The sequence below is a fragment of the Tenrec ecaudatus genome, chromosome 2, assembly GCF_050624435.1.
Source record: "Tenrec ecaudatus isolate mTenEca1 chromosome 2, mTenEca1.hap1, whole genome shotgun sequence".
NCBI classification, from domain to species: domain Eukaryota; kingdom Metazoa; phylum Chordata; class Mammalia; order Afrosoricida; family Tenrecidae; genus Tenrec; species Tenrec ecaudatus.
The window spans coordinates 115,226,012-115,251,431 of record NC_134531.1 but is presented as its reverse complement, the minus strand read 5'-3'; the positions used below and the strand labels follow the sequence as shown (position 1 = coordinate 115,251,431).

General features: G+C 45.5%; 1 protein-coding gene across 1 annotated transcript in view; it reads left to right on the top strand.

Moving 5' to 3' along the window:
- Positions 1–14,441: 14,441 nt before the first annotated feature.
- The window catches only part of MCC (MCC regulator of Wnt signaling pathway), a 316,952-nt gene continuing 305,973 nt past the window's right edge, over positions 14,442–25,420 (top strand). The window contains exon 1 of the mRNA XM_075541396.1: positions 14,442–14,986. Within this exon, the coding sequence (XP_075397511.1) occupies positions 14,930–14,986 (57 nt within the window). The 5' untranslated portion in view covers positions 14,442–14,929. The remainder of the gene's footprint in view (positions 14,987–25,420) is intronic.

Below are 25,420 nucleotides of genomic sequence, written 5' to 3'. Positions count from 1 at the left end.
GCTGAAGCAAAGAATTGGCTACAGCAGCTGCACCCTGGTCCGACCATCAAAAAGCAAGAGACCTGAGAATTAGAGAGACAGGCTCACCGAGCCATTTATCCCACTGCCCTTCAATTAACCCCACATGTGTTTATGGGCCAGGTTGGCACCATAAACAACCTCAGCATGTCATTCTATTCCGCAACACATGGGGTCACAGTGAGTTGAGATTTTTTTATGGTTACTGGTACTGGATGGTTGTACAACCCTGTGGATGTGCTAAAAACAAACATTGAATTGTATATTTTAAAGGGGTCAACTGTATGATATATGCATTTATCTTTTTAAAAAGTCTGTCTAAAAAAAGACTGAATTGTATAATGGCATGATGTTGTTAGGTCATTGGGTCAGTTGCAGCCCATAGTGAGCCTGTGCACAACAGAACAAAGCACTGCCTGGGCCTGCATCAGCCTCACAATTGCTCCTATGCCTGAGCCCATTGATCTTATTGAGAGCCTTCCTCTTTGTCGCTACCCCTGTCTTTCCCAAGCATGACGTCCTTCTCCAGCATATGGCTCTCCTGACAACATTTCCAAAGTATGTTAAAGGATGTCTGGTCATCCTGACCTCCTAGGAGCATCTGGCTGTCCTTTCCAGATAACAGCATGCTAGCAAGCTACATTTTGGAGGAAATATTTGGCCTAGAGTAAGCTGAATGATTTGGAGTTGGATTATATCAGCAAGTGACTGTCATCCCCAAAAAGAGGAAGGGAAAAGACGATGCTGGCAGTAAACGTGGAGAAGGAAGGGCAACCTGCCTCAAAGAGGAGGGAACAGAAATGACCCCAAAGTTATTGGGCTTGTGCCCGAGGGTCCCGTAACAGAGTTTTAAACGCTGAAACCAAGGTGACTTCTTGGTGAGAAGTGACAGGTTCCGTTTAGAGAGAATTTTATGTGATGGAAAGACTTCGTGAAAGGGCCAGGTCGACCCAGGAAAAAGCATTACTGGAACTCAAGTAAGGATCATGGCTGGAAATGCTGATTTCAGAGCATTTGCTTAGGAGGAAAAGTTTGAGCTCACATGGCAATTGTACAAGATAGATAAAGATGTCTGCAGGGAGAGAAGCTGCATTTATCAAACGCCCATGAGCCCTTTCCTCATGTCACAGGGGATTTCTGTTGGAAATCCCAACTCTAGCAGGCCGTTCACCAATACTTCCTCGACTCCCAGGCTTGGAAGATGGCTCTCCACAGCTGTGCCCCTTGCACCCTCGACTTGTGCAATGCCAGCCTCGAGGCCCCTGAGGCTTCTCTACTACATCACAGACCCAAGGCCCCTTAGTTGATCTGAACTTCTGTAAGGTTTATGGGCTGTCAGTCTTACAGGGGCAGATGTAGCCTCGTCTTTCCACCACAGCCTGGCGGGTTTGGACACGGGCCTTATGTTAGCAGCCCAGCACTTCATCAGCGCACCACCAGGGTGTGAGAGTGAACATGTTTTGCCATAGTCTCAATTCTGATCCATAGCAACCCTATGGTCAGAGTAGAACTGCCTCTTTTGGTTTCTGAAGCTATAATTCCTTAAGGGAGCAGACAACCTCATCTTCCTCTTATGGAGTTGCTGGTAGGTTAGAACTGCTGACCTTGAGGTTAGTGGCCCAACGTGTAACCCACTATGCTACCAGAGCTTTGGTACACTAAATATTCTGCTACTGCTTTGGGCAGGTTCTGAAGGAGGTGATGGGTTGGCACTGTTTTAACCTCTTAAGGAGCTCCAGAAACAATAGTAGCAGGCATTTGGAATTCATTTAATTTTAACATATTCTCCAGCTTTTACTAGATTACTTTTCTGCATATTTTTTCCTTTCTCTCCAGAAGATTGATAATATGCATATACTCTTGGGAACTCAAAGCATTTTTTAAAATTCGCTTTGGTTTCCAAATCTGTGGTCACCACCGATAATTTTGCTTTTCCATTGGGAGTTTCATACAGTTTAAGGAAATTTGGAGAACAAAGTAGTTAATGTTTTAAACAGACATTCTTAATATTTATGAAAGGTGACACAGAGTTTGGGCTCTAAAGATCTCATCAGGAAGGGAGCAGTTTTGGATTATCACTTGAATCACATGCATACGGTGGTGGCGGTTAGGTGCCATCGAGTCAGTTCCTAGTCATAGCGACCCTGTGCACGCCAGAGCAAAACAACACCCGGTCCTAGGCCGACCTCACAACTGTGCCTCTGCTCGAGCCCATTGTTGCAGCCACTGTGTCGATCCGTCTGGTCGAAGGTCTTCCTCTTTACCAAGCATGATGTCCTTCGTCAGGAATTGATCTCTCCTGATAGCGTGTCCCCAATACCCGAGACACAGTCGTACCAGGCATGCTTCTAAGAAGCATTCTTCCAAGTACTTCTTTTGAGACAGATTTTTAAAATTCTTTTGGTAGTCCATGGTACTTTCAATATTTCATGGCCAGCATAATTCAAATGCATTGATTTTTCTTTGGTCTTCCTTACTCAATATTGAACTTTCACACGTAGGAGGCGATTAAAAATGCCATGGTTTGAGTCAGGAGCACCTCAGTTCTCAAAGTCCTGTTCTTGTCCTTAGTCCTCAAAGTGACATTACTTTCACGCACCACTTTAAAGGGGTCTTCTAATTACCTAAAACCACTCAGCCGAACATCCCTGTCCTTATCAGGAAGAATTCCTATTTTATGGGACTTCTCCCTGATAAGGGCACAGGTGTTCATGCTGCATGGTTCTAGGTTATTGGAATGCGTAGCAGTCCTGAATGCAGTTCATGACATGAACAGAAGAGTTTCTTGCTTGCGTTATATTTACAGTAGAAGAAGGCTGGGCTTTTAATTAGTTCTATATGTGAGATCCACTGTGAAAAGAGTTAACTATTTAGTTTCTTAAAATTTTTTAAACAGGGACCAACCAGCCAATTACCTACAGCAATTCATCTACTTCATGGCAATAAGCCATTTGGTGTAAAGTAGTGTAGCCGACTTCATAAACATTAAGATATAGTTCCAACCTTGTGGGGATAAACTTCAACAATCATTTAAAGTAAGGTGACCAGACGTCTCGCTTATGGCGGGACAGTCCCGATTTTAAACGATTTTTCCTGCATCCCACAGCACTTTTTAAAAGTCCTGATTTTTGGAAAGAATACAGGACAAGCTAGGGTATACGGTTTTCACCTGCCATGTGGCTATTTTGCCAGAATATGAGTTTTATCAATGGTGTCCTGCTTTACCAATGTTAAAATCTGTTCACCTTAATAAAGAGGAGTCCACTATGCTGTTTTTGTTATCTAGCGCCACTAACAGAAATAACACAAGATGACTTTGATAAACAGAAATTCATTCTTTCACAGTTTAGGAGTCAAAAAGTCCAAATCAGTGGATCAGTGAATAAGTCCAAGCTCAGAGCACTAGCTCCAGGGGAAGGACTGCTCTCTCTCAGCTGTGGAGAACGTTCCTGGTCTCCTTTCAGCATCTGTAGTTGGCATTAGAGATCTACATGTGCATTGGCATCAATCTTCCCCTGGGTCTAGGCGCTTCTCAGCATAGGTTCTGAGAACCAAAGGGTGAACTTGGCTCTTTTTTCTTGGTGCTACAGAAATCCCTCCTTGTCTACTTGCTTCTCCCTCCTTTTATCAAAAGTCAGGAATCGGTATCCCACAGAAAACCATGTTCTTTGACGGTTGCCAGAGGGAGTCACCGTCTAGATGACAGACACTTGATATGGTCAGTGATGCGAAAGGCAATATTCAATCTGCACAAAGTCTGTACAACTTGACAAAGGCTAATGAAGCATACACACAAAAGGGGACAATTTCAGTAAATACTATAACATATAAGTATGAACAACCAAAAATATGAATGTGGTTGCATATATGAGTATCAAAGGAGCCCAGATGGCACATTGGTGCGCTGCTTGGCTGCTAACTGAAACCTCCGCAGTTAAAAGTAACTAGCAGCTCCCCGAAAGAAAGATGCAGCCATATGCTTTCATGAAGAGTCATAGCACGGAAACCGTATGGTGTAGTTCTACTCTGTGATCCAGGGGTACCACAAACCAACTTTGTGACAATGGGTTTGGTTTATATGTGTATAGGAATGTTTATGTGTGTGCATGGTTCAGTGTATCAGTAGGCATATATGTATATGTGTTACATATATATTCATATATATAAAATAATGCCCATGGAGAGCACAATTACAGGGATTTTCTAGATCTATTCAATATTATATGGGATTGGTTTAACAAATTAAAAGACTTGGGACCCACAGTCTAAGGGGATAACTCAGTCAACTGGTCTAACATAGCTCCTTTTTCAATATAAATGCAACACAGAAACTTTAGTAAAAAAAGTAATAGATACTTATACTAAGACAAACTAACTAAAAGAAGTTTTCTCTTAAACACCTTACAGTAATGCACTTGAAGTCGCATTAGACTGAGCTTTGTTGCTGTGAAGAATACAGCTCTCGATGAATGATTTATATAATTTTCAAGCATTCCCTGCATACTAATATATATATAAAATTTGAAAAAGACTTAATTGGCAATCCCCATATAATCTTCATTTGTATTGCTCCGCTGGAAGAGCTTGTCTAAAAAGAATATGCAGGTCTGGCTCATGAATTGGGTAATGTATACAGTCAAGCCTTTTGAAAATGAAGTCTCCTTTACTGCTCTTCAGACCTTACATGGGTTTGTGGTGCTGGTTTGTAAAGTCCTTTGGGTAACATGGCCTGCCAGTGCTCATGTGCTCAGTGAAGTATTTGTCTGAGAAGTAGATTTGTTTGTGGGCATCCTGCTGCCCTGCCAGGTAAGGAATATGGAGAGTGGAAGCAGCCATTGAGATGTCCACACTAGGCAACAGCAGTGACACACTTGGTATCACATAGCTCTTAAGGACAGTGTCCCGTATCCTAATTATGGGAGTAGTGTCTAAGGTCTTTACACCTTGTGACTAGCCATCTAAGGTACAGCTACTGGTCTCTATTAGTCTGGATCAGAAGAGAATAAAGGAAACCAGACTCAAGGAAGAAACTAATGCCACAGGCGAAACCAACCCAAATCCAAACTTATTGTCATTGAATTGATGTTGACTCATAGCAACCCTATAGGACAGGGTAGAACTTGCCCTGTGAATTTATGAGGCTGGAGTTCTTTACGGGAGTAGAAAGCCTGTCTTGCTCCCCAGGGGACTAATCGTCCACATGAAAAGGCCTGAGACCAGAAGAACTAGCTGGTACCCAGCTTCCACTTCTAACTGCTCTGACCAGGGACGTAATAAAAGAATCAAATAGCATGGGAGGAAAATGTGAACAAAACTCAAATTCTTATGAAGAAAGCCAGACTTAGATGGACTGATAGAGACTAATGCAAACCAATCTTTGCCAGCGAGTCAAAGCTGACTCGTAGTGACTCCCCGTGGATTTCAGAGGCGGTAACTGTTTACGGAAGTAGAAAGCCCGGTCTTTCTCTCACAGAACTGTGGTGGTTTTGAACTGCTGACCATGTGGATCACAGCCCAACTCATAACCACTATACCACCAGGGCGTCTATGATAGAGACTAAAGGAACCTATGAAACCTCAGTTATTTGAACTTGAACCCGAAGCTACACCTAGAGGCCATTTGCTGCTAAATAATAGATCAGTTTATATAATAAACAGTATCACTGATAAGTCGTGTGTTTCCTTCAATAATCTGCTATCCGACACTGAGCAACCTTTATGTGAAAGCAAAGGCGCACAGAGGGAGGGCGGGTGGGAAGGGGGAACCAATTACAAGGATCTACATGTGACCTCCTCCCTGGGGGACGGACAACAGAAAAGTGGGTGAAGGGAGACATCAGGCAGGGCAAGATATGACAAAATAATAATTTATAAACTATCAAGGCTTCATGAGGGAGCGGAGAGAGAGTGGAAAAAATGAGGAGCTGATGCCAGGGGCTTAAGTGGAGAGCAAATGTTTTGAGAATGATGAGGGCAATGAATGTACAAATTGCTTTACACAATTGATGTATGCATGGATTGTGATAAGCGTTGTATGAGCCCCAATAAAACGATTTTAAAAAAGCAAAGAAGAAAAGACAGGGGAGCTAGATCACTGGAAACAAAGCAAACAGGATGAAAGTGAGAACACTGACACACTGGAAATGGCAAACGGTGTCACAGAATCACATATCAAAACTGTCCAATGCGAACCTGATTTGCTGTGCTGTGTACACGTTTACCAGAAACACAGTAAAATACATATATTTTGATGGTCTTAAAATCTCCCCGGGACCTTCCTGTGCACACAGGATGAAATGTGCTGTAGCCTACACACGCTTCATCAGTCTCTCCCTTTGTATTTAATTTCAGAAAAAGTGAACTATTGAATTATTAAAAATTGATTATAAAAGGCCAAACCTTTTGCATTTGTTGGTCCCTCTGTTTGCACCACCCTTCCCCCACTCCTTGCCTCCCTGGCTTCTTCTTGACCTTCAGTCTGAAAAGCGTTCTCAGGGAGGCCTCTGACCTTTGATTTAAAGGGCCTGACCTCTCCCATCAAAGTCCCTGTTGTTTTCCCTTATAGCACCCATCCCAGGTTGTAGCTATCTTCGTAATTTGATTATGCTTTCTTTCCTACCCAGCATGGTAGCTCTGTGAAGCCAGGGACCTTTTCTGTCCTGTTTACCATTGAAGTCCAGGGCCCACCACAGTGGCTGGCACACAGGAGCTATTTTGCTTCTTTTGAATGAATGGCACTTGAACTCGCTGACCCTACACATCCTCACCTTCAAGAGGCAGGGATGAGCTGATTGTAAGCTTCCTTTAAGCCCCGTGCAGCGCTTCTTACGCAGGAGCAAATGGTGTCAGTGATGGTTAGGCCACTGCCGCGGGCCCGAGATTGCCGGCCTGGGACTCAGACCTGGATTACAACCAGAGGGAAGAGTGGAATTGAACAGAGGGCACTGCACTGGGCTAGGCAGAATGTTTCTGGAGTTGGGGGATGGGTGGGGAGGGATAGTGGGGCCAGTCAATAGATTTAGAGCAGGAAATTCTTCTGAGTGTATACTTTGAAAACTTTTTTTTTTAATGACTCGTAAGGACTGAGTCCTGACACAATGCTAAAATCCTTCTTTCCACTCAAAATTCTCCTCCCACTTTGGGAAAGCCCACCAATTTGAGAGGTATTTCAAAGCATTCTCTTTTTACAATGTAAATAATTTGGACTGGTGGTTGAAAGATTATGAGAGTTTCTCACCTTCATGTGAATTAGCTTCATGTGAATGTTTCCTTCCTGAATTCTGGGGTCTCAAACTTCTCTTTCCTTTTAAGAGAATCAACAGGAAAGGGATCATTTTGAACTTAGGGTCCTTGTGTTGGCTGAAAGAGTTAAGGCGTGATTCAGCTTAGTGGACTGCTATCCCAGGCAAGTGTAGTCTGGACAATCCAGGAATAGAGACAGAGGGTTAAAAGGACCATGTGAGAGTTCCAGACAGTCAGTCCTAAATTCTCAGTAAGTTTCCTTACTGCTGAAGGTTCAAGACTTTCTCCCCAGGTTATTTCAAATAAAATGATACTCGTTATTGACTTCCATGGTGTGTCAACCAACCAGCACTGTCTTGGTTGCTGTCAGAGGTACTCTGGCCTGCGTATCTATGTGTCTGCTGTCCTTAGTGAATTCCCACACAACTGGGATTTGGTTGGAAGTCTAATCTGTACAGACTCTTCATCCATTCATGGAAGCAGCATTTTCTGCTTACCTAGAAACTCGTCCCAGGACTGCTGCCGCCTCATCGTCTTCTCTGAGACAGAAAAGGCCTTAGGGAACAGTGCAAAGAGCGGACGTCTTCAACAAGAGGAGTGATACAGTGGCTTCAAGTGTGGGCTCCGGCATGAAAACATTGTGAGAATGACCTTGGACCGGGCAGTGTTCCATTCTGGGCCATCTGAGTAGAAGCCAACTCACAAGAGTGAGAAAAGAAATCCTAGAGATTCTGGTTAACTAACAATATATATCCAGCCTCCTCAGTATGACTGTGGAAGGGAAACAATCATGACTTAAAAGTAGTCAAAGTTTTATTTCCGGGAAAGGATGAGGGAGTAGCTGTGACCCTAACTTCAGAACGCGTGTGAGCGTAGGTTAAAGGTTGGTGAGACAAATGGAAAGTCAATAAAGAACTGCACACGCTGAGGGGAAGCTCCAAATTGGTCTTCTTCTTTCTAAGATTGTCTGAACTGAAGATGATTTGTTAAAACTTAAATGCCCCCCCCCCAGTTAATCTGAGAATTAAGAAAGCTATAGATAAGGCTGCTGCAATTTGGTCAATATCCAAAGAACATCAGAAATTCCAGGAGTGCCTCAGCATGTAATCTCACACATTGAGGAGAATAAAGCCCTGCGTGTGTTTCCAATGTAGTACATGGCTTCAGGATTAGAGCTCGCCTTACCTTCCCAAGTGTGCAACTGTGCATCCCTGAATATCCTTCTATACTGTGGCTGCTTCAGCATGGGTCTTCAGAAAAGTTTCTCCTAGTTCTCCTACTTCCACAGTCATTAAGTCCTATTGAGTGATGTGGGCAGAAGGTGGTAGTCGAGGTCAAGAAGTAGGTACAAAGTTCTGATTGAGCAATAGCCAGGTGTGTGGGTTCCTCTCCTTCCTGGCCTTATGTTCCCTAAGGCCTTTTCTGTCTCAGAGAAGACGATGAGGCGGCAGCAGTCCTGGGACGAGTTTCTAGGTAAGCAGAAAATTCTGTTTCCATGAATGGATGAAGAGTCTGTACAGATTAGACTTCCAACCAAATCCCAGTTGTGTGGGAATTCACTAAGGACAGCAGACACATAGATATGCAGGCCAGAGTACTTCTGACAGCAACCAAGACAGTGCTGGTTGGTTGACACACCATGGAAGTCAATAACGAGTATCATTTTATTTGAAATAACCTGGGGAGAAAGTCTTGAACCTTCAGCAGTAAGGAAACTCACTGCATGTTCTTTTTCCTAATTTTTAAATTCTTCACTTCTGTCACCTGTTCCTGGTCCCCTACAAAGGAACATTAGGATTCACATTTCCTCCAAGTTTACTCTAAAATTAATCTTGTGTGTTAATTTTTTATTCCTGATCTCCTTTCTCCCTTTACCAGGAATGTTACTCCATTCCCTTTCCTTTGTGTCTTCCAGATTTCCCTGAGCCCAAGTCTACAGATATTCCTTCTACTCAACATTCTTACCAAATCTAAGAGAGAATGTCTCGTACCTTGACCTTTGATCACCATCAAATTTACCAAAAGAGTAGTACACATTTGTTGCTCTGAATTTCTCCTCATTCCTTCTGATAATCTGCCTCCCATCTCCGGTTTTATAGGAATTGCTCTTTGAAGGACACTTAGGCCTTCGACAAGAGAGAGCGAGAGACACTTGTGAAAGATGTCACAGTCCTTTGAAGGACGGCTGCCTGCCCGAGGGGCCGGAGGACATCCATGATTGTGCTCATTCCAAATGAAACAACTCCCCAAACTGTTCGGCTCTACACTCTACATCCCGCAACTCGCCCAAGGAACCACCTGTCCTTAGATTACGAGACGCTTTCATGGGACGTTAGAATACACCTCATACATTGCCCAAAATTAACTCGTGCTTTTCTTCCTAATTACCTGTCTCTTTTGATCCCTTTTCCTCCCGGGAAAGTATCCTATACAGTATGCATTGTGACCACTACACGTATGCAGAAGGGACCGTTGTCACCTTCAAGTCATTTCAGAAAAGAAGTACTCTGGTCAGGGAACCAAACGTTGCCGGGGAGATGTCATCAGATTAACCGGGAAGACATCTGAACATGAGGGATCTGGTCAACCATATGCTGTCAAGATTCACAGCCCCACCTTCATGTGTGTAGGTGACTGCTTCTATGGAATCGGTTACATATTCATGATTTATTCATGGTGTATATGTATACAACTGTAAACCTCCCTTTCCCCCGGGAGTTTGCCTTAGTAACTCTAGTCCCAGTTTGCTCCTGCTTGGTCAACAAAGTAAAGCCTTCTCCTTTCACTTTTATCCTGTCTCTGTCTTGTTCTCTCAGCTGCGCTGAGACCCGAGTTGGTAACACAGATGCTTCTTGGCTGAAAGTAGAGAATACCAGAAAGATGTTTACGGGTGTTTTATTGACTACGCAAAGCCATTTGCCTGTGTGATCATAGCAACCTATGGATAACATTGAGAAGAATAGGACTCCCAGACTACTTCATTGTACTCAACCTGTGCATGGACCAAGAGGCAGTTGTTGGGACACAACAAGGGAATGCTGCCTGGTGTTAGATCAGGAAATGTGTGGGTCAGTAGTGAGCCTTTTCACTATACTTATTTAATCTGAATAATGAGCAAATAATCCAAAAAACTGGATTATATGAAGAATAACATGGCATCAGGATGGGAGGAAACCTTATTAACAAGCTACAATATGCAGATGACACAACTTGCTTGCTGAAAGCAAGGAGGACTCGCAGCACTGGCTGATAAAAATCACAGACCGTACCTTCCAGAATGTACTGCAACTCAATGTGAAGAAGACAAGGATCATCGCAACTGAACTGCAAACCATATCATGATCAATGGAGGAAAGATGGAAATTGTCAAGGACTTAAATGTGCTTGGATCCACCATAAATGCTCACGGAAGCAGCAGTCAAGAAATTAAAGGACCTAATACATGGGACAGGTCTGCTAGACAAGGAAGTCACTTTTCTTTTGGTTGAATACCAGAAGAACTCATTTGTTTGATTTTAGGGACTATGTAGTTTGAAAACTATGAATCTTTAAATATATCTTTAAACACCAGAATCACACTCCACACTACTGTTTGAAATCATGTAAGTTCATTGTGAGCATGACACAAATTTACTGGAGTATCTTAAAGCTCCGATGGTATTCTTTCTGAGCCAACCCTTGTTGGCTCTTCATTGCTTACTAGGAAGTTCTATTTCTGCAGCCTGGCACTCAAAGCCATCCACAATCTAGCTTCGATATACCTTTCTAACACAGTTTCCGTGCCGGTATGGAATGCCTGTCATTGCTCACACATACTTTGCAGGTTCCACCTTCAATTTTCTCTCACTGTGTTCTTATTGCCTCAACTCTCTTCTCCCCACTCTTCATCTCTGCTTGATTTAGCCGTTCTTCAAATAGAAATCTCTAGGATTCCTTCACAGGCTCTTTTCCAGATCATGCACTGACATAGATTTCCCTCCTCTGAAGTGTTATCAACCTTTGTGTGTACTGTACTGGTTTTATGTCAGATGTTTTCTGTCTAGAATTGCCATTCCTGGTCATGTTTGCCAAACTATTTTATGGTCAGGGCAGTGCGAGTCTTCCTTATATTTTTTTATTTTCCACCACCACCAAGCACACAATTTTCAGCAGTGAATAAATTAATGCTGTGGTTTCCAAACCGTTCCACATCTATGCAGAAGAGCTATTCCTAATGTGCTCTAGTTTGGCAATGGCCTAGAACTCCAGCGGGCCCTATGCTCTTTATCCCCACATTGTTTCCAGCAGGCATGAATGTACTCAACAGGAAGGTGAATGGTAAGATACCTATGTAAATGTTGAGCTCTTTGAGTCTTAAAGGGTAGAATAAACATTCTATTTGGGATTAAAAAACATACTTTTGACGTGAACAATACAATGGCTTTTTCACAGAAGACTTCAGGAAATGCCTCAGTCTGTTATTTGAGCCTGAGACATTTTTGTTTCTATTGTGTAGAATGAGATTGAGGAGGCTTCTTCAGCAACCCTGAAAACCTACTGTTGGAAAGGATCAGGAGATTTTCCAGGGCATCCAAGTCCAGTGGCTGCCTTATAGAACCTTATAGAGAGCCTATAGCACTTATAGAGAGAACATCATTTACCGCTCTGTGCTGGGGAAAAGTTCATAAAGATAAAATCTACCCCCAACCTAGAAAACAGCTCCACCAAAAGAGAATAGAAAGAAAAGTTTTGTTAATGAAAAAGCCAGAACACAGCCCATCAGAACAGTCCTCTAAAGAGATTGTGATGACAGGAAGGAATCTTAACTATTATGTTGTTAAGTGTGTTCCGAGTGGTGGAGGTGCCAAGGGCAAAGGACTGAACGCCACACGATTTTGGGTTGCCAGACCTTACTTCTCAGGTGTCTTTAGGCGTGTTTGAAGCTCCAACTTTTGTTAGCAGTCTAGTAATTTGGCCACCAGCTACTTCTATTATTAGAGCAAAGTGGATCTGGCCCATTACATTCATGTTTCCAAGATAACATTGTGAATGTTTTACCATCTTTATGGCCACATTCCTGGTATTTTCGGTCACCTCATATGCATGTGAAAGTTGGACACTAAGAAAAATCGATGCATCTGAATTATGGTACTGGCAAAGAACACTGAAAGTGCTATGGATTGCCAAATCTGTCGTGGAAGGACAGCTAGAATGCTCCTTAGAAATGAGACTGGCAAGATGGCATCTCGTCTACTTTGGACATGTTATCAGGAGAGGCCAGTCCCTGGAAAAGCACATCATGCATGGTAAAGTGGAAAGGTAGTGAGAAAGGAGGAAGACCTCCGACAAGGTGGATTGACACAATGGCTGCAATGACGGATTTGAACATAACAATTGTGAGAAAGGCGCCGAACAGACCGTACTTCTTCCTGGTGTACATAGCGTCTCTGTGTGTCAGAACTGACCGGATGGCACTTAACAACAACAACCTGAAGCTGTGTGAATCTCCTTTCGGGAAACTAGGAGTGTGCAATCTTTCTTCATTATTACATTTCCACTCAGCTGCCTGGGGTAGAGCTGCCCTTTCCACTTGAGTTCCCCTGGATATACAAACAAGTCTACAGAGAGGCCAATACAAGTTGCAAATACAAGGGAGAGGCTTTAATTCTCCTAGTCGAATTAAAAAAAAAGGGGGGTGGTGACTCCCTCCTCCTCTGCTTGAATCAAAAATTATTTCATATCTTTTAAATTATGTAAATCAAAGATGTTTCCTCAGAGACTAAAACAGAAAATCCAAGCTCACAGCTATGGAGTTGGTTCCAACTCATAGTGATCCTGTGGACAGCAGAGTATTTCTCATTCCTACGCCATCCTCCTAATGGTTACGTTGGAGCCCTTGGCTGCAGCTACTCTGTCAATCATCTCCTGCAGGGCCTTCCTCTTTTTCATTGCTCCTCTGCTTTATCCCGCATGGTGTCCTTTCTCTTCAGGGCGTCGTCTCAACCGACATGTCCAAAGTATGTGGGATGAAGTCAGCCCTGCACACGAAGGAGCATTCTGGCTGTAATTCTTCCAAGACAGATCTGCTTAATCTTCTGGCAGTCCAGGGTCCTTTCAATATTCTTTGCCAGCTCCATAATTCAGTGCATCAATGAATGCATCAATTCTTCCGCAGGCTTCCTTATTCATTGTCCCGCTTACATGCTTTTCAAAGAAATGAAATAACGTGATTCAGGTTCTCTCAAATGAATTCTGAAGGGCAGAGGAGGAAGGAATCACTACTCGTCTTTTTCAACACTGAGAATTCAAACCTCTCATCACCCTGTGACTTGTATTGGCCTCTCTGTGGACTCGTCTGTATGTACATCCAGAACTCACACCTGTGGGGGAGCTCTGACCCAGGCATTGGGCTGGAGAACAGGGTTGACGGAATCTCTTCTGAAGCACGGTTCCAACTCTGGAAGACAGAATCCCTCTCGGCTTTGGTATTTCTATTGAGCTGGGGTTGAAGAGGATGGAAAATGTGAGCCGATCTCTCTAGGGATGGGGCATCTTTAGCTTTATTATAGACATACAGAAAATGGACCCCGCCCCAGGACAAAGAGAGGGAGTTTGACAGTGAATTTACGCCCTCAGTATTGACTTTAGACCAGTGGTTCTCAACCTGTGGGCCATGACCTCCTGGGGGGGTGTCGAATGACTCTTTCACAGGAGTCTCCAGATTCATAACAGTAGCAAAATGACAGTGATGAAGTAGCAACCAAAATAATTTTATGGTTGGGGGGGGGGTCACCACAACATGAGAAACTGTACTGAGAACCACTGCTTGAGGCTGAGCCAGGAACACGACCGCCCTACACTCCTCTAAGATCTTAATGTACCATGAGAAATGCACATCGCTGCTCGGAGTAGTGTTCAGATTTGCCTCAACCCCATTAAATCATGGAAAGTGGATCCTGTAAGTGGAACGTCTTGAAAAAATAAATTTTTTTCCTGCACAATTACTCAGGTGGCTTTTCCTGTTTCGCTCTTCCTCTTGGATTTGGTCCTGTAATTACTATCGCAGAGAGCTGGAAGGATGCCTGCGCGCACGGCAACGTCTCCTGGGCTCGCCCCCCCCCCCCGCCCGCCAGGCCCGCCCCGGCCCCGCCCCCTCCGCGTCCCGCGTAGCCAGCAGCCACACAGCTGCGTTCAATCACCGTCCACTCACAACTCCAGACCCTTCCGAGGGGAAACTTCGGCGTGAGGTGCCGCTCCGCTCGCGCGGCCTCTCGGGCTCTGCTGCCTTCCCGGGGCCGCGGCGCGGGCTCGGCCAGTGTGCTGGGCAGCTGGCCCCAGCGTGCCGCGGGCGGGGGCCGGCAGCCCGGGCATGGGGGAGGGCGAGGCGCCCTAGGACGGCGCTGGCCCGGGACCGGCGGTCGCAGCGAGCAGGCGGTTCCCCGCGCCGGCTCTGCGGCTGCAGCCACGGCGTGCGCGCCGCGGCCCCGAAGCCTCTCGGCCGCGGCTCGTTGGCGAGACGCCCGCCCGATCGGGCTGCTTTTCGGAGTGTTTGCATCCTGCGTTTGGACTTCGCAACTGTCCTGGGCGAAGATGGCTGTCTAGACGACGATGCCCGGGAAGGCTCCACGCCGTGGGTACCGAGCTTGTTAAGCCCAGCTGCCCATCCTCGAGAGCCTGAAAAAGTGCAGTCATGAATTCCGGAGTTGCCATGAAATATGGCAACGACTCCTCGGCGGAGCTGAGCGAGGTAAGCAGCCGCTGAGGTCGGGGGCCCGGGTTTCTCCGGCCTTTTGCTTTCCGACCCACCAATCCCCTCTGTCCTCCACCCCCCCCCCCGCCCCCCCAATCGTGCTCCCGGTTTGGAGGCGGCGTAATTAAAGATTAATGGATTTTCTGGATCTTGTTTTAACTTGTAGTGTTACGCAGGAAATGACCTGAACTGGCTTGATAGTCTGAATGAGAGGTTTCCAAAACAGGGGGGTGGGGGCGGGGAGGAGCAGTGCTCACCCTACCGCCCAGGCGCTTCCCTGTCGCACCCCCCCCCCAATTTAAAGACTCGCAACACCTCCCTTTTGTGGCACATGGATCCCAGCTGAGTTTCAGTCACTAGCAACCCATCGGTGTCTCACGCCTGCCGCTTCGGTTCGGTCGGGCCAGGCGGGGGGTCCTTCCTGGGCCGAGCAGGAGCTGGGAGCTGGGGAGGGGCGTGGGAGGAGGCACATCAAAGCCGCTTGGAACTTTGGTTCCCGCCGGGCTCGGACTCGGGAGGCTCGGAGGCCAGCGCATTTGCAGTTCCAGTGCGCGCACAGTCAGACGTCCGCTGTGGGGTTGGCGAGCAGCTGGGAAGCCACTGCGACATCAGACAGCATGCAAATGTGTGCGCGGTCCAACGCTGCGCCGGCCCGGGGAGGGGTGCACCCCGCGGGGCTCTGAGCACCTGGGCCGCGGCGCTAGTGGGGGACCTAGTGCACTGGGGCACCCTCGGAGACGAGCCTTGCTGCGGTGGCTTTTCCTCGGAGCACCGCCACCCGGTCCTTTATGGGACCCAGGGTAGCAGTCTACTTGTGGGGCACGCTGCTGAGAAAAAGGGGAAGAAAGGAGACCGGAGTAAAAACTGCCGGAAGGCAGATAGCGGCCACGTCTGGTTACCGTGGGCGAGGGAGAAAGAAAGGCTGCCCCTTGGGGGCGGAGGGGGGCGGGGGGAAGAAAGCTGATAAGGTCTGATGTCCTACTGCGAATGCCCTTGGCCCCGCCCTGTGCCTCTGAGCCGCCTTCTCCGGCGGTTCCCGCGCTATTTAGAGTAGCAATGAGAAGGGGTTCGCCCTAGGAGCTTGGAGGCGTTTCCTGATCCTGGAGTTTCCACCTGGGATGTAGAAGTTTCGGGATTTAAGGGGACTTCATTTAGAAACAGGAGGCAGGAAGACCTAAGAGATTTTTTTTTTGGCCAACTTTAATGGCAAAGATAGGTCTCAAATCCAAAACACAAACTGGCTACCGAACTAAAAGGCATTAAGGAGAACCCTTCCATCTCTCCCGTAATGTCACTTGAAAATCCCAAAGCAAAAAGGGACAGGGAGCCTTTGCCAAGCCGTTCAGATCGCAGTTCTCTCAGGGCAGCCTCTGCTTTCAGGCTCCTGAAGCGTGCTGCTTGGCGACCTGTTTAAAATGAAGCGCAGGTAGGTAGAACACAATGGAGAAAAGAGTGTCAGGACCAGTGTTAATTGCCTTGGCACAGGGGGCGGGAGTCGAAAGATAAAGCTCCTTTCCTGGCTCCCTTCTCTGCCTACTCCACTCTGTAACTACGCCCTGGAAGTTAGCGTCCAGAGCAAAGTCTTGTGAGGACGTGGTGACCCCAAGGTTAGAACAATAGTTGAGCCTCTCTCTCTAAGGGAATACGTTTCTGCCACAACTGTATACTTGATCAAATTTTATTTATATGTCCCTTAATGTCTGCGGATTCATTTTTGCTCTCTTCAGAGTTAGGTGCCTTTCCCCCATCCGGATTTGGGTGGTCAAAGGAGTTTGTAAGGTCTGTCACTTGGTACCTTTCAATTAAGTGTACCTGTTAAAGTAATGCGTACTGTGATTGGGCAGATTTGGGAAGTGCCTTAAATCTCCTATTTTAATCAATTAACATCTCACGCAGTTCTGGTTTAATCAATAAACAAGTTGGCATTTATTACCCCTCACGCCTTACAATCCATAGATCACACAATTCATGTGTTTCTCCAATCAATTCCTTTGTGGAGTGCCTTTTTATGTATTTTTTTCCCCTTCTGAAGCTTGGTGTAAAGTGGCCATCCTCTTTTGATGGTTGACTCCTCCTCCGCACCTGGAAACAAGTAATAAAACCTCCCAGTGGCCCCCTTTGTGCCATTATCTCTTACTGCCCAGGAGGCTCAGTGTTGTCTGAAGGTCGCTGTGGGGTCAGACTCAGCCTGATTTTCAGCAGGCTGTGCTTGGGGAGGAATAACTGAAAGGATCCAGCAATACCTGGGGATCGTAAACAAGAGGCCTCTCTCCTTGTGTTGACTTGGGAACCTACCCCCTTCACAAGGGTCCTAGTCACTGGAGTCCTTAACCCTCTGACACTCATGTTGACACCGACTCCATCACCTCCTTGACAAGGGGGAGTGGCTTTAAGCAAACTAGGGATCAAATGCTCAACCCCCTAGTGCAGGGGTTCTCAACCTGTGGGTTGTGACCCCTTTTTTTTGAGGGGGGGATTGTCGAATGACCCTTTTACAGGGGTCGTCTAAGACCATTAGAAAACATATTTCTGATAGTCTTAAGAACTGAGACACTGCTCCTCTATTCGTCTCCAGGTGGGTCTGTCCACATGCAGATAGGCCCACATACGGGCACCCGACGTGAAGACTGTTACCCATGCTACACCATGCTTCAAGATAAAATTTCATTGATTTGTAATTAAAAATAAATATTTCACAATATATAATTACATATTGTTTTTGTGATTAATCACTATGCTTTAATTATGTTCAATTTGTAGCAATGAAAATACATCCTGCATATCAGATATTTACAGAACTATTCATAACAGCAGCAAAATCACAGTTATGAAGTAGCAATGAAAATCATGTTATGGTTGGGGGTGACCACAACGTGAGGAACTGTATGAAAGGGTCTCAGCATGAGGAAAGTTGAGAACCACTGCCCGAGTGAAAACCATTGAGGTATTGGCCGCTGGGCATTGGGCTTCGGGAATGCTGAGGCAGGTGCAGGAGAAGCGGGAGGATTTTGGATGTGAGGGGTCCCTAAGGGAGACCTAGGGCTCTTTGTTGAGCTTGCGGTGTTTTGCATGTGTGAGAGCTTTAAGGCAAAAACAGGAAATTTGTGTGTTCCTCCTGTGTCTTTAGTTTGAACAATAGCTGAGTAAGATCCTGTGAGTGGATTACAGAAGATAATAAAAATGCTTCTATCGGTGGCCATTGAACACATTTTAATTCACCCAGCTCTCCAGATGGCTTATATCAAGTCTGAACACTTGAATCAAAGCATCCTGGTCTTTATCATTAACAGATATTTTGAGAAGCATGTTCTTTTTTTATGGCCAGTCACTGTATGTAGTAAAGACTCCTGAGTCCCGATGATGCTGACTAGTAAGCATTGGGCTATAAGCAACCAGGTCAGTGGTTTGAACCTACCCGATACTTGGAGTGAGGGAGGTTAGGCTGTCTGCTCCCATAGAGATGCATTGGAAACACTGTGCAGGGTCGCTATGAATTGGTGGCAGAGGGTGTGGCGTGGCCGGCTTTATCAAAGGCTCAAGGAATGGTTTTCGTTCATTAAAAGGTGGTTTAGGAAGGACTTCAGCTTCAGCCGAACCAGAAGTACCTAGGAAATTAACTGTTCTACTCTCTTATAATCAAGAAGCTGAATAACTACACTTTCAGTGCTATTAAATTCTCTGCAAAGCTTGCCAAGGAAAACTCTTATGTCTCCTTCCTCAGCCTCATAGGTTATTGATAAAATCTGTGAAGCCAGTACAACAATCTCAGAGTCCGACTTGAATCGAAACATCTGTTCTGAATAGCTGTGTACTGGACCTGTTTGTTCTATGTGGAAAAAGTGAGAATGTATCTCTAAGAGTTTGCTCATTTCTAACAATCACTAAAATCCTTGTGGATAAAAAAAGGTTTTCATTCAAGAGAATACAGACTTCCTTGTGAAAAAAAAAAAGAATTAGATGGTACCCAGCCACTGGTAGGTTTCTGGGATGGTTTGCCTCAGTTCTTGCTTTTCACCACTGAAAGAAGCACTTTTGTAAATCCAAGTAACTTTTATGAAGGAAAGAAGTTTCAGGTGTTACATTCTCAGAAAGCACACGTTATCTCCGGAAAGCATGCAAGACTGTGAGTGGGGGACTCAGCAAGAGTTCCTGACTGAAGATGGCCTTCAGGGGTATGGGGGGAGGGGAGGGAAGACCACATAAACGAAGTGGAGCAAGAGAGAGTTCAAGCCCTGAGAGGGCAGGCAGGCACATCCTCCAACCTGTAAGAGAGGGCCCTGTCTTCAGCATGTGTGATTTATCCCCTCAGATCCCCACTGGCGGGAGGGGGGCCAGGTTGAAGGTATTGGCAGATGAAGGTGCCCGAGTTCAGGCTCACCTGTGTGAGATAATACCGCTGGTGCCCAACTTGATCTCCAACTTGTGTCTAGGTGACTGAGAATGCTCAGCTGTGGATTGTCCTTATAGGTGTCAAATGTGTGCCTGGTTTCTTTACAGCTCCTTTATTGTGGCATGGACAGCTAATTTTCATTTACTATAGGCATTCGGTAGAGCCAACCCCCTCTATCCCTAATTTTTCTACCTATCATTACCACTACCACTACCACTACCACTTCTTTGAAAGGGATCATATTAGAAAGTCCTTAATAGGGAGAAAAAAATGTGGAACAAAAGTCAGTCATAAAAAGAGACCAGGCTTTATTGGTCAGTTAGGCTAGTGGCCTCGGGTCGACCTCTAGGTCTGGAACTGAACTCGAACCCATGGCTCATTTTTCAGCTAAACAAGAGGCCTATTCCAGATAACTCCACCCCTTATAGCAGCATTTACCCAAGGACAAAGTCCTGAAGGCTTAACTTCTAAGCCTTCTTAGAAACAGAAAACACAGGGAGTGTTGCTACGTTGAGGGGACTGCAGTGGATGAGCTGAAACAAATGGTATTGTTGAATCTAAGACTGATCTGCTGTGCAAACCTTCACCCAAAGTGCTCAACGTGCTTTCTCTGCCTTTTAAACATTACTTACATGGCACAGAGGTAAAATTCCCCGGCCCCTGTTTACTTCAAAACTTGGAAATCCCTGGGAGTCATCGTTTCCTTCTTATCTCTTTAATCAAAGCCCATTTTATATCATTCCATTCCCAGATGGTTGTAACTCTCCGGGCTTGTACCATTTCCTTAGGTAAGTCCTGAACCCTCTGCCTCGATATCCTAATTAAGAAGCCCAATTGTGTGGAAGAAAATTGCTTTCTAGATAGTCTCCTGTGACCATGCCCAAGGGTCTCACAGGAGTACTTCATCATCAAGTAATAATAATAAAAAGTAGAATACGTGACCAGAGAGATCATGTAATATGTGGGGGCCTTCAAATAAAATTGGTGAGAAATGTTCATATTTTAATGATATTTTCCCAAAAACCATTTTAAGCTCCTGGTATCTCAACCCCCCCTTTATACTTACTTATACTCCTCTATTTTTATATACTCATCCTTCGTGGTAATGGTTATTCCCTGTCTGTGTAAGCACCCAAAGAGTATTAGTAATAGACACAGCACTCACTTTGTAGAGCACCTACTAAGTGGCAGACTTGTGCAGAGCCAACAGCTACTATAGGTCTGGCACATAGTAGGTGTTCTGCAGAGGTTTGACTGCTTGAACACCTTTCCTCTTCATTTTCTTTTCCTTTTTTAAATAAATCCAGAATCAGGGAAATGGATGTTAATTGCTTTGCTTCAGACTTTTTCGATCATTAATGGTTATGTAAGGTGTTGTGACATAGTGGGTTAAGCATTGGGCTGCCAAGCCCCAAGATCAAGGGTTCAAGCTCACCAGTCCCTGTGTGGGAGAAAGATGAGGCAATCAAGATTTACAGCCTTGGAAACTGTCTGGAGCAGCTAGCTCGATTGTGTCCTCAGATTGCGATGAGTCAGAATGTACTTGATGGCAGCAGGTTGCTTTCATGGCTGTGTAAGAATCCTTGGGTGGCACCTACTGTTAAGCACCTGACCACTCTTGAGAAGATTAGGGGCTTGAACTCACCCAGAGGCACCTTGGAAGACGGGTCTGGTGCTCTGCTTCCGAAAGGTCACAACCTTGAAAATCCTATGGAACAACTTACATTGCACACTTGGGAACAGATTCCCCTCAATTCTGTTTCACACGGGTTTCCCATGCAATTTCTCGGGCGTCCTCCGACCATGCCTACTAGTTCCAAGAAGGAGAAAGGTGGGTGCTGCCCCCGAAGCCAGAACAGAAACGGGCACAGGCTCACTCTGTATATTATGGGTCAAAAAAGCCAAATAGTTCAGCCTAAATTTAAAGGGGGGAAGAAATAGAACCCATTCCCCAAGAACAGTGATAGTAAATGACAGAGCCTGATCTAAAATACTGTTTAATTGCTAAGGCCTAGGCAGTTGTGTTGTTTGTAATATTTTTTAAGTGCGTCCTAGGTACCGGTGGGCTTAACTATCACCATGTTACAGGTGCAGAAAGGGTGGCACTGAGTGAGCAGTAAGATAACTTCTCAAGGTCAGGGACTAGTTGACCTCCATCCAGGGAGAGGCGAGCCTTACTGCAAAAGGGATCCAGGCACTACAGCCCTGCCTGCACCACTTCGCTGATAGGGTTCTCCCACAGGGGCTCTGGGCTCCTAATACAGTCAGCTCACCACCGTCCTCTTCCCTTGTTGCGTAGGAATAGAGTGCTGGGGTTTTTAAAGGAAGGCCGAAGAAGTTGGCATGGTAACGCAGCAACTACTGGCCAAGTGTCGAGGAAAATCTTGCTGAACGTGCCATTGAGGCCATGAGTTAAAACCCAGTGACCAAGTGGTAGATAAAACCAGAGACATGGCACATGTGGCAGGAACTGAAGTGGAAATCCAAGTAACAACAGCAACAGGGAGGAAATGTAGTGGAGGAGGAGGGTGATCAAAAGGCCAGGTGAGGGTAATCAGGAACTGAGCTAGCCACAGACCTGAACAGGTTAGAATGTGCTGTAACGGCAACAAGCAAACCTTGGTTTTAAGGAAATGCTTTGTCTGATTGGGAAACTTAAGTTCAACCCGAGTTTTTCGTTTTAAGAAGGCAGCTTACGGGGTTGGTGGCTGCTGGGTTTGAAGTACCAGAACTTGGAGTGATCAGAGCCAGCTAGACTAGGGGTAGTCATGCTCAGCAAAAAAACTCCAGGGTGCTCTCGAATGAGCTGTTGACTAGTGAAACCAATTCATAGACACTCGTGTATAAGAAAGAGTTTTATATAAAAGAGCAATTGTATATTGAGAAACATCCCAGTCCAGTCCAGATCAAGTCCATCAATCCAATATTAGCCTAGATTTCTGAAACCAGTCTATAAGTTTCTCTTCAGATTCATGCATCACACACAATGACACCAAATGCAGGAAGGTCACAGGCCAGTGGGTGAGATGTCTTGTGGATCCAGTGGTGGTAGAAGCATCTCAGCGCTGGCAAGGGTCTCCACGTGGCTCCTCCAGCTCAGGGATCTGGCTCCATCAGCGTAGCTCCATGTGGCTTTGTCAACAAGAATGTCTCACAGGGGGACAAAGCAGAGAGTGAGTCTGGCCTTCAGTGAGCTATTTATCACCATAGCACCTCCAAATGAGGTCATCAAGGTGCAACTTGAATCACAGGCTAAACTCCACCCCTTCACTTTTAATAGCCTCAAGTTGACACCTGATTATGTAACTACCACACAGCCTAAAGCTAATTTACCCAGGTTAGGGCATGTGGAAGGCTTCCCCCAAAGTGACCGCAACCAGCCGCTCCTCGGAGAAAGACGGGCTTTCTACTCCGTAAACACTCACAGTCTCTGAAACCCACAGGCACAGTTCTACCCTATCCTATAGGGTCTCTGAGTGGCAGTGGCAGTGAGTGAATGAGGTATTTCCTATAACTGGAATTGTACCGTATTTATCTTTTTGTTTGACTTAGTTCACTCAGCATAGCGTTTTTAAAGTTCATCTGTGCTGCCTCATGTATCAGAACCTATTTTCTATTATGGCTCAGTACTCTTCCACTGTGTGTAGATACTGCATTGTATTTATCCATTTTGATGGACACTTGGGCTGTAACTACGTTTTTACTATTATTAATACTGTTGCAATGAACATTTATAGCTAGGTAAAAACCAGCCAACCAACCCAAAAGGACCGCATTTGGAAGATAAAGCCAGCCTTTATGGTGAAAGCCAGAAGTTGTTGATGAACGAAGAATTCCGATTTCTTTTGATCCGTGACATCTAATGTCAGGAAATCAGAATACCTTCTAAATATCCTGGCAGTAGGGTTTATGTTGGAGAGAATACAGCATCAGAGAAGCCAAAATAGAACTCAGAAAATGGATGGACATTAGGACGTGAATTACTTACATAAGCAAGGGATGTCATGACAGACATACGTAAATCATATGCAGATCTCTGTTTGGGAACTGCCCCGACTATACCTTCGCAGACTCTTAGCAGTGGCATTTTTCACTCTTGAAAGAAACAAGTGAAGAATAACCTAGATTACACAGGTAAACAGAAGTTTAGTTTATAGAGTAAATATTGGGACTGTAGAACTGTTTCCTTCCTTTTAGCAACCCCCACCCCCACCCTTGCTGAACAAGTACATCGAAGAAATGGAGATTCTTTTACAGAAGGTTTGACTGAGGTTATTCCTTAGACATTCAAATTTTTCAAAGTAATCCATAAATTCAGCAAGTAGGGTAAACCCTGACTTAGGGAGAAAACAATGAACAAAACTGCAACCCAAAATACGCAGCCATCGTGACTGTGTCTACTTGTCATGCAGAAAGCTGAAGGGCAGAGTTTAGATTTGCTGTGGGTTGGATTTAGGAGCCTGCCTGGGGAAGCCAGCCCCTAACACATCATTACGGGTCCGGTAGGTGCAATTGTACAGCGATAATAAGTAAAGATCATAGTCAAGTTATGGAGAGCATGAGAGATAGAAGAGAAATATTGAAATAAATGGAGTCAGACACATTTCATGGTAGCATGCTCACTTCAATCCCGCTTGGTGGTCCACGTGGAGAGAGAATCTTTAATGCTAACCAAGGCTTTTACATTCTCTGGGGATATGCAAGCCCCCTAATTGCAGGTGAGGACCCACGTCACAGGAAGGGGCTGTGCTATTGGGAATACAGTAATGGGAGGGGGTGATCTAGGGGTATCCACGCAATAGAAAGAGGAGGGACTAGGGGTATACATGTGGCAAGATGAGCGGATCCTACATACAGGATGGCAGCCTAACTTTGGATGTCACAGAGCCGGTTTGGCCTGTTCCCTGGCTAAACTGATAGACCATTATCAGTAGGGTGTGAACTCCACCTACAGGAACCAAGCTAATGGTCACAAGCTTCAGGGAGAAGTAATCCATTGTCCCCGGCTGCATGGAGCAGGCCCACCCCTGTGGTGTGGCAAAACAGCAGTCTGGCAGCAGCTGCCTTCAGGGAGGATGTCTGGGAGCATCTGACCTCCCTCCACAGAGTCCTTGTTGGTGCAGTGGGCTGGTTAAGCGTTGGGCTGCTAACTGCAAGCTTGGTGGTTCAAACCTGTAGGGTCACTGTAGTCAGCAATGACACAATGGTAGTAAGTCCAAAAAACCACTGCTATGGAGTCAATGCTGATTCCTTTGGGCCTAGAGGACAGGGTAGAATTGCTCAGGTGGGTTTCCAGATTATAACCCTTTACAGCAGTAGAAATCCATGTTTTTTTTCCTGAGTAGCGGCTGCTGGTTTCGAACTGCTGACCTTACGCTTAGCAGCCCAACCACCACATTACCAGGGCTCTCCTGTTGTGGAGTTAGCTCTGTAAATAAGCAATAAAAGCTTTTGGGCTGAGCAAGTAGCGTGGCAAAAGCCCCCTCGAAGCTGGTTTGGTGGGGTATTTTGAGGAGATCCCTTGCATGACGTTTGGTCAGTGCTTAGAACACATGACTAGGGGACATGAGGACAGAAGTGGAAATGTCTCTTAAGCAAAGGTAGTTTCATTACTTGAGACCAGAATGCTTCACAAAACCTCCATGGGAGTGCACGTGTCAGCTTCTAGCTCCAGCTGGATTTGTGAATCATCCTGAGGATGCCAGCGTGGACAGAGATTGTCTGAGAGTTAAAAAGCAAGGTGTTCTCTGGTTGGTTGCACACTAAGTGTGGGAGTGATTGCTTGTCTCTCTTTTCCTGTAGACTGTGTGAGCTTGTCCATAATCTGCGGCACATTTCCGACTCCTCGCTTTCCAAGCCAGCCCTCCTGCTTCTGCACATTAGTTGTTCCTTCCTTCATCTGTGTTCAGAACACTTACTATCGTTATGCACAGCAAGTTGGCCTCGCTGGGGAGACCAGGAGATCTTTAAAGGCAGGGACAGAGTAAAATTGGTCCCTTTATTGATTGCACCTACTATAGTAGGGAGCACCAATAAACTTC